The sequence below is a fragment of the Protopterus annectens genome, chromosome 2.part0, assembly GCF_019279795.1.
Source record: "Protopterus annectens isolate FY-2018-M chromosome 2.part0, PAN1.0, whole genome shotgun sequence".
In the NCBI taxonomy this organism is placed as follows: domain Eukaryota; kingdom Metazoa; phylum Chordata; order Ceratodontiformes; family Protopteridae; genus Protopterus; species Protopterus annectens.
Window position 1 is genome coordinate 25256270 of NC_056728.1, and position 13758 is coordinate 25270027.

The window sequence follows — 13758 nt, forward strand, 5'->3', positions numbered from 1 at the left end:
GCGATCCTGTTGGAGGGTTACCTGAGAGGATGAAGACAACTGGCTGATATAGGGAGGAACAGCCGATGAAGGATGTGCCTTAGCAATTAGGAGCAAGAGCCCTCCTCATAACCTCAAAGGCAGACGGTCCCCACTGTGAGCACTCTTCCAGATCCGACAAAAAAATTGTTGGAGCCAAAGGCATCCCTGGAGCCAGTGACAGAAGCTCCAAGGCCAAGGTAGGAGCAGAACTCACCCGCACCGAAGCCCGTAGAGGCAGTCTCGTATCCGGAGTGTTCCGAGCAGGCTCCAAGGATCTGATTGGGGAGTGTTGACTCCTACAGGCTTCTTTGTCCAAATGGAGGGAAACTCTCAGGGTGAATGTCTGCTCCAAGGTAAGCAATGGACCTGGAGCACACACTGACACGACCTGGAGATCAGAATCTTCCATCTCTGAAACTGGACAGATTGTAGGAGGAACAGTTACTAGGGTGGTGGACTGCGCCTGATCATCCAACAGAAGTTTGGGCAGGACCAGAGTCTTCAGCAGCCTCTGCACAACCCTATCCACATCTTCATTAGATAAGCGCCTGGTAGACCTAGTAGAAACAGAATGTGATTTGAACTTAGTAAGCAATGGCAATGGGAGCCATGAATTCACTAGTTCAAGTGAAAGGCGATTGGCTCCAACATTGAGTATGTGTCAGCACAGATGATGTCTGAACTGAGGGTTCTTTCGGCTCCTATGCAGTCTTGGATCCAGTGGTGACTATCTGCTCCAAGGATGCTGGAGGAGTAGAGAGTTGAGGAGTTTTGGGTCTCTGCTTCGAAGAGTCTTTTGGAGCCGACGATACCCTCTTGGAAGTCTTGTCTGGGGATTTTGAAGACTCTGAGAAAAAAGCCTATTCACTGCCCTGCAACGAGATCGGAGGTTATAGAACAGGTGCATTGTGGGTAGGAAAAAATGCCCATGAGCTTGACTGAGCACCTCGACCTTATGTAAAGGCCGAAACGGAGCTGACCCATCAGTGAGAATAAAGATGAGATTGACAACACCACATCAGCTATCTTAACAAAAAAAGTTGTCACTCATTATGCCACTACTATTCCCTGAACTATTAAATGTCGCACTTGACCAAAAGCTAAATCTACCAGATGGCTCAAAACAAATTAATGTTACCTGTCATGGCGCAATGCCCGCATATCTACAAAAACAGTAGTTGGATCAGGACCTGATGTTCCCTTGGGGAAAAAATGAAAAATAAATCATTATAAACATAACAGGGTACAAGTAGTTTTTATAAGAACATTTTTTCACACAGTTATCCTGAGTCAGCAAGGGAGGCCAAACATACCAGAGCTAACAGTACAACAGGAGTTTGGTCGCTCAGATTCTTTGCTAACAATTCTTCACCTACTGTTAACCTAATACAGTGATACCTCCTTTCCTACTGATGTCTGTGTTAGTCAGGCAAGTCCACAAGCAGCACCGGCCTAGGTGCACTTTCCCCACACCTTCACAATGTCTGCCGAAGATGCACGCATACCTTAGAAATAGAGCCAGTGCTTGTATCTGATCATAATATATCCAGCAAACATTTAACAAACCTTCTTTCATCACTTGGTTATCAATAATAGCATGTGTTGAGTTAAGAAATACAAACCCATTCAAAGCGCAAAACCACAAAAATGCTCTTCTGTAGTCCCAGCACTCTAACTTCATTGCAAAGCTATGAAGGCGTGCAGGTAAAACTAGGTTGTACAGAAGGCAAAGACCCCTTGCAAAAGGACTGGGGGGTTGCCTCCCACAAAAAATAGTTAACAAAAATACATTTTCACTTCGAAAAGCAGACATAAACCAGTCCATAAAAATACATTTTCAATGCTGACTGCAGTCTGTCAAAAAAGTCATAAGCATGCATAAGTGTTAAACAGCTGTACCACTGCTCATCAAGTTACCTGCCCAGCACTCTACCCACCTGGGCAGCTGGCACCACTTAGCATCATCCCAGCCACTAACAGGAAAACTGATCTAAGCTGCAAGCACCTTCCCATCTCTCCACTCTTGGGAAAGAGAAGCCATCATTGCACAGTCAGTCCCCTTTACTCCTATCTCCAGCAGTATCAGACCTACACCTCAGCTTGTGTTGGTTTGTGTGCTACAAGTAAACTATCAACTGCTGTGCTATTAGGCCACCTCAACAGCATGTCTGTCGTAAAAAAATTCAGTAACAGAAGAGTACTACTGTACTGCTATGTAAAAGAGTTTGAATACAATTCTGATCACACATCAAGTGCAACAGCTTATTTTTTCTTCACCTGTGCAATTCTAGTACTTAGGCATCCTACTGAAACCTGTTAAAAAAAAAAGACATCCCGTGTCAGCAAAAAATCCATAACTTACACATGAGGATGTGCAATACTGGAGAAGGTTACATTACTTAACGGAGATGAAGGCCTAAAAGCAGAGTGGCGAGGGGGGAGGGGGCATATTTGTTATTTTTATTTTTTATCCTCAAATTTTAATAAAGTGGGCACCATTTACTAGGTCAAAACAAAGCATACCATAACAGCAATTATAGTTCAAAGCCACCAAATCAACAGTATCACTTGTCCTGCAGATACAAAAGGCCTGATAAAACTGACCACTATCTTTAGACTGAGAACTAAAAATAACCTTCCCTTCAGTGCTATTCCTCAGATGGTGCCTTTTAACTTAGTGTTGCATCTTTACATGGACTGAAGCAAGACTGCAATACAAACAGTTTACTGGTCAGCAAAACCACAGAGCCACATGATCCTAGCAATAAAATCAACAAGCAGACTACAGTGACTGGAAAAAAACTTTGCTGCTTAGATCAGTACAAATATTTTGTACTAATGTACTCAAACCTTGGTGCAGAAGCAGCTATGCCTCTGGTTAAAGGCTTTTCACAATTCTCACTCTTCTAATTACAAAAGGTGATTTAATGAAACAACCATGCAGGAATTCTGCTTAGTACAGTTTAGTGATTGGCTATGCCAGTCCTACACAGGAAAACAAAAAAGTTAGTATGGTGACCCAGTGTCCTAAATGTCCCACCACAGCTCAGCAACTAGGTCCCCACGTCCTCCACTTTTGAACACTCTCTAACAAGGGATGATTTTACTAGTGCAGCTTTTTATTTCTAGTTAATCCAACACCAAGCCTTTAAACCCTCTATGTTGATGTTAATGCAGTCAGACTGTTAAGAGAAGCACAGGCCAGAAAATCAATAGTTCTTTCCTGCCAGCTGTCTCCAGCAACGGTGCCATGGACAAAGTAACATTTTTTGACAGGTTGGGCCTGGTAGAGGTAACTGTATTTAGTAGGGAAGAAGCTCACAGACGTGTATTTACATAACAACCTATCCTTCCTGAAGCAATTTCAGCAAATGGGTCCCTCTGCCTTTTGAATTATTCCTTGGACATTAAAGCTAAGGGAAGTGGATGGTAATAAAATGGCATTTTGCTCAATCTAGTCCTGAAGTGGATGTGCAGCCTATAATGCTCAGTAAATGTAAGTAACTCAGTCATCTCCATGGTGCAGATGGATAAAAACTTGATGACCTTGACCAGGATAATTTGGGATCAAATGGCAACCAGAGAACCAAAGCAGCCAAATAAGGAAGAGTGAAGTAAGTGGCCAGTGTTGGCTTATCCCATCTTTTTTGGAAGGGAAGCAGTCTAGCCCACTGCAATGCTAGAAAGCATATCAAGTCTGCGCTACTGCACATCGGCCACGGGAGGGCCAAAAAACATAAAATCCCTTACGTCTGCCTGTTTGATGTTTTTTCTGTTAACAGATTCTTAGCCTAGTGATCAAGAACAAAAGGGTATTATTGTATCACCAGGGGCCAGATGATCGACATCCACTTAAAGTAAGCAATTTAGACCCATCTACTGCAGCACAGCTGTCCAGAAGGAAGGCACTCTGGGATGGTAGTATCTGCTGGAACTGCAGTTAGAAGCCGGACTCATTACATTAACAAAGAGCTGTACTGTTATAACCTCAAAGTCACCATTTGTTTGGATGTGGGTTTGCCAGCCCTTCCCTGAGAGAGGGAAACTAAAATGCTTAGTCTGGCAAAGGCTGTTCAACAACTATAACCACTTGGTCCCTTCATGATATCTAAAATATGGAGAAGAGCTTCTACAACATACCTAACAAACATGCAGTTTATTGTTTTAAAGTGAGCTCCAACCCATCCCCATGTAGGAAACTATAGATTTTGGGAAGGTTAACTTACTTGGACAGACGAAAAGGCTCATACAAATAAATGCCTACTGCATGGAAATTATACAGGTTGATGTAATGATTCTATGAGGAAGAGGACACTTCCAACGAAAAAACTGCATATGTAGTGAACCAACAGGCTCAACAGAATAAAGGATTCAAGTAAAAAGCTGTAGTCTCAGATGAAAACTGGATCCTTGATGTCTGACTTCAGGTACAAAATACCATTCAGGAAGTTGAGGAATGCATTCCAACACTGGCTTAGAGGCTTTTTTTCCTATGTATGACACTAGTAATCTATATTAGGACAGCAGCCTAGGTCCTGGACGGTCGACAATAAGACAGAGTTGCTCAGCTATCAAAGACTAGGTTCTCAGCCCCATGAGAAAACCTAGGTCCCCTCCTGCTCTGTGCTCACCCAATGGTGGAAATCAGGACAGGGAGAACTGAGGCAGCTATCAGTCTGAGCATGTACACGCTCACTACATGCATAGAAAATGTTCTAGCTTTCTAGATATAATCACCAGTCACTGCTTCTTCACAACCCCCATCCTTAGCAGGTTTACATGAGGAAACTATGCAGGGATTAATAATCTCTGACTGTGAAGATAAAAAGGAAGGGACATACAGACTATGTCCATCTGTACTACTGCTTGATTTTCAGCTGGCTTATAAAAGGTCTAAATGGCTGAAAAGTGAACTTTATCAGGTACCAAAGACCTACCCATCTCAAACAGTAACAGAGTCCAAGGAAAATCCCCAGCATACAGAATAAATGGTTTAACACCTTAAGTGCTGTACAAACCATAGACTTCTACTTTCAATGGTGAAGCGTACAGACTTGTTTCCTTTACTATCAAGAGTACCATAAGATGCAGCTTCTTTCACACTAACCCTAACATCTATCATTTAAAATTTCAAAGTCTTGACAACTGAATAAAAGAGTGAACAGGAGACACAGCCAAACCAGTTAGCAAAAATTACAAGACAATCCTAGCCAAGCTAGGGCTTTTTCACTATGTGATTCCTTAAAACCTCTTGTAAAAGAGGACAATGGGATTAGATGCAAATGATCCCTTAAGGGCATCAGGTGTTTCAGCTATATGGCAGTTCTGAATTCCCAAGACACTTTTTTTTTGCTGATGAAGTCATATGAAGACTGATACATGCATGTCCACAGCTAGTGGAGTTTGGCTTTACTGGCCTGAATTTGTCCATTAACAGACTTAAAAAAGACTTGGACATTCAATACTGCCATACAACTGAAACACCTGATGCCCTTAAGGGGCAATTTGCATATATCCCATTATCCTCTTCTACAAGATGTTTAAAGTCTTGACAACTGGGTAGACTACATAAACAGTGGTTCTGAGAGTGATGATCCTGCAATGAAGTGGAAATGGCAAAAGCGTTCCCTTAACCAAAAGGAATAATAATTCTCATAGTGACAGAATACACAAAACTCAAGAGGTTTATAAAATCCACCAAAGCCAAGTTTGAAGTTACAATAGCTACCCAAGCCAAAGACAATCATAAGGCATTTTAAGTTATGTTCATAATCTCAGAAGCACAAAGCATCAATGTGTTGAGTTGATTGCGAATGAAGTTGCCTACACTGATGCCAAAGATACAATGAGCCTGCTAGCCGATAAATTTAGCCCTAAATTTACCCCTCTCTTCCCTCTGTTTATCCCTCAAGATATACCTGAAACTGTCTGGCCTCCAGCTATCAGACAACACCAATTCCTAAAAGTTCCATCAAAAGCTAAAAATTCTGCATCAATGGGTCCTGACCTGGATGTATCTTAAATAACATGATTTAGCCACATCCCTAACAACAGTGTTTAATCTCAGCCTCCATACTGGTTTTGTACCAAGAGAATGAACACAGCTACATTCATTGCCTTGCATAAGGGAGGACCTTCCACAGACCCAGGCAATTAGACCCATAAGTCTGACAGTCCTCATGTGCAAAGCCATTGAAAGACTTAATGTGGAACTAATCAATCAGGACACACGGAAGCTCCAAACACTGAACCCTTCACAGTTTGAATTCATCAAGGGTAGATCATGCTTACTCAACCTGGTGGATTTTTTTGAAAAGGTCACCAAAGAAATGGATGAAGGCAAAATGCTACACATAGCGTACCTTAACTTGGCCAAAGCCTTTGACACAATTACCCACTCAGGCTGAATAAACTGGGAATAAACCCCTGTCACCCACTGGATTGGCAAATGGCAGAAGATGCAGGAAATGAGAACAGGGTAAATTATCTCCACAATGAGACCAATCACCAGTGGAGTCCCCTCAGGTTTCTATGCTGGGACCTGTCCTGTTTAACATTTACTTTTCCAAAGTAAAAGCCAATAACAAAGGGTTCTGTCTGACTAAATTTGCAGATTACTGCAAGTTAGGAGTGGTCACTGAATCCCCAAATGACTTGGACATCGTGCAGGAAGGTTTAACCAAAATAAATAACTGGTGCCAAAACCATGGACTGAAACTAAATGCCACAACATGCATTACTGTACCCTTTGTGAAATCATCTACCCCAGGGAACTACTACATTGACAATACACTCAAGAGTTAACCCAGTTGTTTGGGATTTGGAAACTTATGTGGACAGTGACCTAACTTTTGACCAACATGTGTCCATCGTTGTAAGAAAGTCCCTCTATTTTGCACAGCGTAAACAAAGGGATTGTGTTTATGGATACCATTGTTTTCCTTTACTCAGCACTGATCAGGTTAGTCATGGAACAAAATGCCCCTTTTTGCATGTACCCGTCCAGACACATGAAACGAATGGAAAGCCGCAGACACCTTACTGAAGGGATGCACAATGCCTAAACAACATGTCCAACATGGACCGACTGAAAGCTCGGTCACTATACTCAGTTTTCTACACATTGCTAAGAGGTAACATTGTCTGGCACACAAGGCATCCTCTGACCTAATGCTGTTGGATTTACTGCACCAGTCCCCTATATATAATTATTGACTAACAGGTGTAAAGCCAATTGCTACCCAAACAGGACAGGTTAATTAGAGTGCAAAAAAGGGAAAATGTCTAGGCTTAAAAGGCCTGCAAGGGCAGCTAGCCTAGCACTCACCTATGAACAACTGCCTGGGTAGGCGACCCAACTGTAACTGGATCAGACAGCTGTTATGAATCACTAAATGATCCTCTTCCTGGGTTTTCATAGAAACCTACTATACTTGGTGTGTGCACGTGTGTGTATGTGGAGTTTAAGCTTTTCTCTTCATGAGAAGTGCAATAAAACTAACGTACAGCCCAGGGCCTGGGGGAATTTAGTGAGTCCTTTTGAAGTAGTTATGCAAGTAACGCCTGCAAAGGCTTTGCTAGTTTTTGGAAGGGGTCCAACATGAATGGTTCCGAACAGGCCAGTATGTCTGTCTGCCTACTGCAACTGGCACATCATTATATTGTTATTCAGAATCTGGGTAGGTCCTCTCAATAAACAGCAAGTAACACTAAAGGCTCTCAAAACTGCCCATAATTCCAGGTAAACAATTCTGATTCTTCTGTCTGTTAACCTAATTGGACCCCCCCCTCCAACCTAAAAAAAACCCTGGCCAAAGAATCCATACTCCTGGACTGGACCAGCATTTTCAGGGGGGGGGGGGGGTCTCTCCAGGAGGGGTTTTAAGAAGTTTACAGAATCTGAAGGATGAAATGCACAAATCTCATGCAAAGTTCTGAGGCTGGTAAATACGACATTCTCAGGGTATGGCAATGTGGTTTAGAGAGTCATCAGAGAGCAAAATCCCCTCAAAAATAATTATTTGGGAATGCACCAAGATGACCACATCTCGACCGATGACTAACTGTACCCAGGCAGTGAAACAGACATGGGAGGTGTGACACTGCACTGCAAGGAAGTCACAGCAGCAGGCGAGAGCACACATCCTGCTGACAGTTAACTGCCACTGTACTTAATCATGTGACAGAGACATATACAGTAGATGAAAATACAATGAAGAAAGCCTTTACCTGCTGACTTTTTTGGTCCATCTTGCACCAAATATAAATCCTGTAAGAAATGTGAATCAGGATGTATAAATATACATCCTGCAAATTCATGGCGCAAAAACTAGTGGACCTGGTAAGCATCCTGAATTTCCAGAACACTATGAACCAATAAAGGCCTTTCAGGTCTAGGGGATTATTTAAGAAAGTCATATATGCAAAACCTGGGGAAAGTACAGTTGTGTACCTTACCATAAATGTAGATGTTCGAGTGTATTCACTGTTACAGTCATTACACTTGGGTTACCCGCAGTCGGCCTGAATTCCAAAGACTTGGTCCAGCATCGGTTGCTGTCGCCTCTTCCCTGACATCAGTGCGCCAGGGGGTATAAAAGATGCAGCCGATGCCATTTCCATCAGTTTTTTCTGCCCCAGATGTCAGGTGCCCCCAAAAGGGTAGGATAAAAATTTGCAAATAAAAAGCATGCACTAACATAAACATTACCTTCCTCTACAAGCAAATACACCACATAGGTTGCATAGAATAGAGAAGTACAGATAAGTCCCAGCAATGAAAGGGGGATGGTGGGAGGGTAACCTGGACTGCAACAGTGAATACACTCGAACATCTACATTTATGGTAGGTACACAACTGCACTATGTTCGTGTTTCACTGTTGCAGTCATTACACTTGCGTTGAATCCCAAAGCTGAGGTTGGGCGGCTGGGTCTAAATAGGATTAGGAGTGGCTATGAGGCCCTGCAGAACTGCAGTGGCAAAGCCTGCTCTGGATTTAGAGTAAAGAGGTAAGTGATAGTGATTGGTAAAAGTGTGCACTGAACTCCAAGTTGCAGCCTCCAAAATTTCCTAAGTTAGTACTCCTCTGAGAAAGGCTGCTGATGTGGCTGCTGCCCTGGTAGAATGTGGCCTAATATTCTTAGGCACTGATTTGCCATGTTGTGCATAGCAGAAACGAATGCAGTGCCCTATCTATTTTGAAATAGTCTGCTTTAAAATAGCCTTTCCTTGTGATCCTGCAGCATATGCCACAAAAAGTTGCTCAGTTTTTCTGAAAGCTTTTGTTTTGTCCAAGTAAAGTGTAGCTGCCTGTGTATGTCCAAAGAGTGCAGAAGTCTCTCCCCTTTATTCTGGGGATTTGGATAAAAGGTTGGTAAATGAATAGTCTGGTTAAGAGCCACACTGGATACTACCTTTGGCATAAATTTTGGGTTTGTCCTTAGAGAAACCCTGTCCGGATGAAAAATGATAAAAGGTTCCACTGCCATTAATGCCTGTAACTCTGAGACTCTTCTTGCTGAAGTTATTGCTAGGAGCAGAGCAGTTTTCCATGATCAGAATTTTCTCTCAGCTGTATTGGCTGGCTCAAAAAGGAGGCAGTGTGAGTTTTTCCAAGACAAAGTTGAGGTCCCATGTTGGTATAGGTGCTCTCCTTGGGGGTCTTATGTTTTTTGCCCCTCTGAGGTACTGTCTTAGTAGTGGATGAGAGAAAATAGGAGGTTCCGTATTGTAATGAGCTGAAATGGCAGAGGCATGGATCTTAATTGATGAGAAGGATAGGCCTTTGTCCAGCATCTCAGTTAGGTATTGTAAAATCTGAGGAATATTAGGAACAAGCGGTTCAAGTCCTTGTGCCTGGTTCCAAGCACAGAATCTCTTACATTTTTCTGCATAAGATTTCCTGGTGCTGGGCCTCCTGGCTTCCAAAATTACATCCATAACTGTTTTAGAGAGAGGTGAGTTCTGAGTGGCTATATTATTTGCCAAACAGCCAGATTTAAGGTTCTGCGTTGGCTGGGCAGGATCTGATTGTTTTGTTGGGTCAGCAGATGAGGAATTTGAGGTAAAGTCCAGGCTGGCCCTTGAGACAAGCTCTTTAGGATTGGGTACCAGTTCTGGCGTGGCCAGTCTGGGGCAATCAATCATTTTTGGCTTCTCTTGTCTGACTTTTAGGAGTATCTTGGGGAGTAGAGGCAGTGGTGGATAGGTATAAACCGTTAGGCATTTCCAGCTGAATGACAGAGCATCCACCTTCCATGCCTGTGAGTGATAAGTCCTTGTGCAGAATCTCTGTAGTTGGCAGTTGTGAGGGGAGGCAAATAGATCTATGTCTGGGCATCCCCATTTCTTTGTTATCATGCTGAAGACTTGTGGATCTAGTTTCCACTCGTGAGGGTCCATGAGGTTTCTGCTTAGTTAGTCTGCCAGAGTATTTTTCTTTCCTGGCAGGAATTGTGCCTGCAGATGTACTTGATAGGCCAATGCTGTGTTCCACAAAGTTATGGCTTGCCTGCAGAGGGGGTAGGAATGTGTGCCCCCTTGCTTGTTTATGTACCACATAACTGTAGTATTGTCCATCTTTAGTAATAGTTGTCCTGGATGTAGTAGATCCTTGAAGGCTGTCAGGGCATTCTGTACAGCTAGCATCTCTTTTTGATTGATATGAAGATGCATTTGGTCTGTGGGCCACGTGCCCTGTACACATTTTCCCACCATGTGTGCTCCCCAGGCATAATCCGATGCATCTGTTGTTAGTGTCTGCCTGGCTGTGGGTAAAGTGAAAGGCTGTCCCTTGTGGTGACAGGCCAGTGCCCACCATCAAAACTCCTGTTGCAGGCAAGGAATGAGAGTAATTATTGTTTCCAGGCTGTGGTAATGTTGAGTCCAAACACTTTTTAGATACCACTGAAGTTTCCTCATATGCAGTCTGGCATATGGAATTAGCAGGATGCAGGATGCCTTGAAGCCCAAAGCCTGCAGAATTTTTCTTGCAGGTAGCTGGATCTTTTTTTCCATCATTTGAAAGTAATGCGTCAGTTGCCTTTGTTTGTCTGGCGTGAGATAAGCCATCTGGGCAGATGTATTTAAGCTTGCACCCAGGAATATTATATCTTGAGAGGGCACTAGTTTTGACTTATTTTCATTTACTGTGTACCCTAGGCAAATTAGTAATCTTTTTACAAATGCCAGATGCTGTAGTAGAATGTCCTTGCTGTCTGCTTGAATAAGGCAGTCGTCCAAGTAGGGATATATTTGAATTCCTTTTTGTCTGCAAAATGCAATTACTGGTGCCAGGCATTTTGTGAAGACCCTGGGCGCAGTAGATAAGCCAAAGGGAAGTGCAGAGAATTGGTAATGCATTGAGCCAGCTATGAATCTGATGTATCTTCTGCAAGATTGTCTGATTGGGGCATGCAGGTATGCCTCTTTGAGGTCCAAAGTAACTAGCCAAGCCTTCTTGCCCAGCGGAGTCACCATTCTGAATTGTGGAACGTCCAGGAAAGTATTTAGAGTAGACAGGTCCAGTACTGGTCTCCAAGCTTTGCCCTTTCTGGGTACCAAGGAAAGTCTTGAGTAAAATCCTTGTCCCTGCTCTTGCTGCGGTACTTTTTGAATAGCCCTCATGTCCATGAGAGCAGAAATTTGTTTTTGTGCCTCTGCCCACTGACTGTGTGGCAGGTCTGGCATACCTTTGGCCTTGGTAGGGTGTGACAGTGGAACTGTAACCCTGGGAAACAATATTCAGTACCCATTTGTCCTAGGTGATCATGTGCCAATTTTGTAAGAAAAGTGCTAGTATTCCCCCTAAGGGTTCTGCCAAAAGGTAAGTGCTTGGCATTGGTAGAGGAAAGTCATAGGGACTGTTTCCTATAAGGTTGTGATTTGTCTTCTCTGCCTTTCGGGGCTAAGGTCTGTATGAGCCTTGGGGCGGAGATCTGCCTCTTGGGTGTCTGTATCTGCCTCTTTGTGGCCTGTATGACAATGGAAAGGACCAATTTTTAGAAGGCCAGTTCCTGCTAAATCTGGATGGCTGAACCTGTAAGAAATCCTTTACTGTCTGCATTGATTTTGCTTTATCCTCCATTTTAACACCTCTTCTACCTTAACACCAAACAAAGTATCATGCTGTAATGGAGCATCCAACAATTTTGCTTTAACATGATCAGGTAAACTTTATTCTTTTAACCAAGCATGCCTTCGAATGACAGAACCTGCAACTGCGGCTCTGCAAGAAGCCTCTAATGAATCAAAACCACATTGCAAAGTATGCTTTCCCACTTGTTCAGCTGCATGCAATAAATCCTGCATTTCCTTATTTTCAGGACATTCTGAGCTTGCAAGCATTTTCTGTTTTAGCAAAGACATTAGGTATTGTTGATATTTAAGCATGTGAAACTGGCAGTTTAAAGTCCTTACAGCTAAAAAAGGCAGAGGTGTAAACTTTTTTCCCCCATCTGTCCACTGCTCTAGAATCCCTATAAGAGGGAACAGGGTTTTTTGCAGTGGAAGCCTTGACCCCTTTGGGACCCTGAGAAACTGTTTCTGGGTCAGCAGCAGGGGTTTATAAAGAAATTTATGAGAATCTGGGACCCTGTAGGACCTAACTGGCTTAACTGGTGCAGGGGGTAAAGAATCAGGAGACAAACTGGATTCAGAAAATACAACAACAATATCTAGTACAGGGGGAATAGCAAGGGGCCTATGCAGAGGCAGTAAAAGAAAGTCTCTGAGCCTTTTCTTGGATTCTGAATAATCCTGGCTCTCCCAATTGAAATGCTCCCTCATGGTGTGCAGGGTTTCCCAAAGGAGTAATCCTCTGGAGAGGCTAAAAGGAGAGTCCTAATAGGGAGGAAGAGAATATCCCTGTTCTGAAGAGGAATCAGAGGAAACAGAAAACTGGTCAGAGGAATCATAGTCAGTATCTTGCCTAGGCCTTTTATCAGGAGGGTGATGGGAACCCCTGATCAGAGTAATTAGGTCCTCGGTCATTTTAAGCATTTTTCTTTGGCATGGATGACTGTCCAGGTGAATGCTGTACTTGTTTCTTTGTCTTTAAAGGTGTTTTAGACTTTGCCTTGGCTTCTGAAGTGGTCTTGATAGTAAGCTGTGTAAGTCTGAAAACACCCTCAGAAGCCGATGCCTGCTCAGCGGCTCCAGACCCATCTGAGGGAATAGTTTCTGTAGGCCCAATACCTTGAGTTTCCAGAGGCCTAGTTGTCTCCACGTGGGAGTCAAAGGCGGTCTGTGGCTCTGAGGTAGCGGGTGTCAGGGGCTGCGAAAGCGCCTCACTGAGAACCAGCAACTGGCTTAGAAGAGGCTTTGTCGTCTGTTTTGGACCTCGGATGCTTGTCTTTTTCTTTGTCCTTGCGCTTTTTATGAACTGCGGTCATTGGCTGTTCCGACGGCATTATATAGTTAAACCTTCGGCCAAAGTAATGAAAAGCAAAATCGAACCGACGCTTAATAGTGCGTTGGTTGAATCTAGCGCAAAACCGACAACTAGCAACGTCGTGGTCAGGGCCTAGGCAAGGAATACAGTAAGACTTCGGATCTGAAATTCAATTTCGAAAATCTCAGGAGTCGGCCGACCGGCACTTGCAAACTGCTTTTGCTTCGGACACCGCTCAGCAAGAAAGACTGAAGAAAATGGCATCGGCTACATATTTTATACCCCTGGCGCACTGACGTCAGGGAAGAGGCGACAGCAACAGATGCCAGACCAATACTTTGGAA

General features: G+C 43.3%; 1 protein-coding gene across 1 annotated transcript in view; it reads right to left on the reverse strand.

The window, feature by feature from the left end:
• LOC122793692 (disco-interacting protein 2 homolog A-like) overlaps nucleotides 1-13758 on the reverse strand; it is a 2141448-nt gene that overhangs the window by 127762 nt on the left and 1999928 nt on the right. Inside the window, exon 31 of the mRNA XM_044061912.1 lies at nucleotides 1160-1221. Within this exon, the coding sequence (XP_043917847.1) occupies nucleotides 1160-1221 (62 nt within the window). The remainder of the gene's footprint in view (nucleotides 1-1159; nucleotides 1222-13758) is intronic.